The sequence below is a fragment of the Penaeus monodon genome, chromosome 27 (assembly GCF_015228065.2).
Source record: "Penaeus monodon isolate SGIC_2016 chromosome 27, NSTDA_Pmon_1, whole genome shotgun sequence".
In the NCBI taxonomy this organism is placed as follows: domain Eukaryota; kingdom Metazoa; phylum Arthropoda; class Malacostraca; order Decapoda; family Penaeidae; genus Penaeus; species Penaeus monodon.
Window position 1 is genome coordinate 26,664,957 of NC_051412.1, and position 362 is coordinate 26,665,318.

Consider the following 362-nt stretch of genomic DNA (forward strand, 5'->3'; position numbering starts at 1 on the left):
CTGAGAATAAAGAAACCGACACACTGCCAAACCGCAACCATTTAATTCTTTCTTCTAAATCACAGTTTCTGCGCCGCCTCGAGCCACCTCAGTCAGGCAGGGGGCGTGGCTTCCGCGGTGGGCGTGGTGGGGATGCGAGCCGCCGCCCACCTGCTGGCCGAAGAGAAGGGCGTAAGCGAAGACACCCTGGCGTGGGCGGCCTCCCAAGGGCGGAGCGACCCGACGGCATGTGGGCGGGCGTTTCCAGGCTGCCGGAAACGCGGAGGGGAAGTGGGACGAGGGAGGGTGTTGGGAGATTAAACGGCTGTCGGTGTGAGGGGAAACTGGAGCTTAAATGTGACGGATGCTTGCGTTTGGGTGTG

General features: G+C 61.6%; 1 protein-coding gene across 1 annotated transcript in view; it reads left to right on the forward strand.

Annotated features, from left to right (window-relative positions):
• LOC119590470 overlaps positions 1–300 on the forward strand; it is a gene marked incomplete in the record, with an annotated part of 3,680 nt that extends 3,380 nt beyond the window's left edge. Inside the window, 1 exon segment of the mRNA XM_037939128.1 lies at positions 66–300. Within this exon segment, the coding sequence (XP_037795056.1) occupies positions 66–300 (235 nt within the window).
• Positions 301–362: the final 62 nt, after the last annotated feature.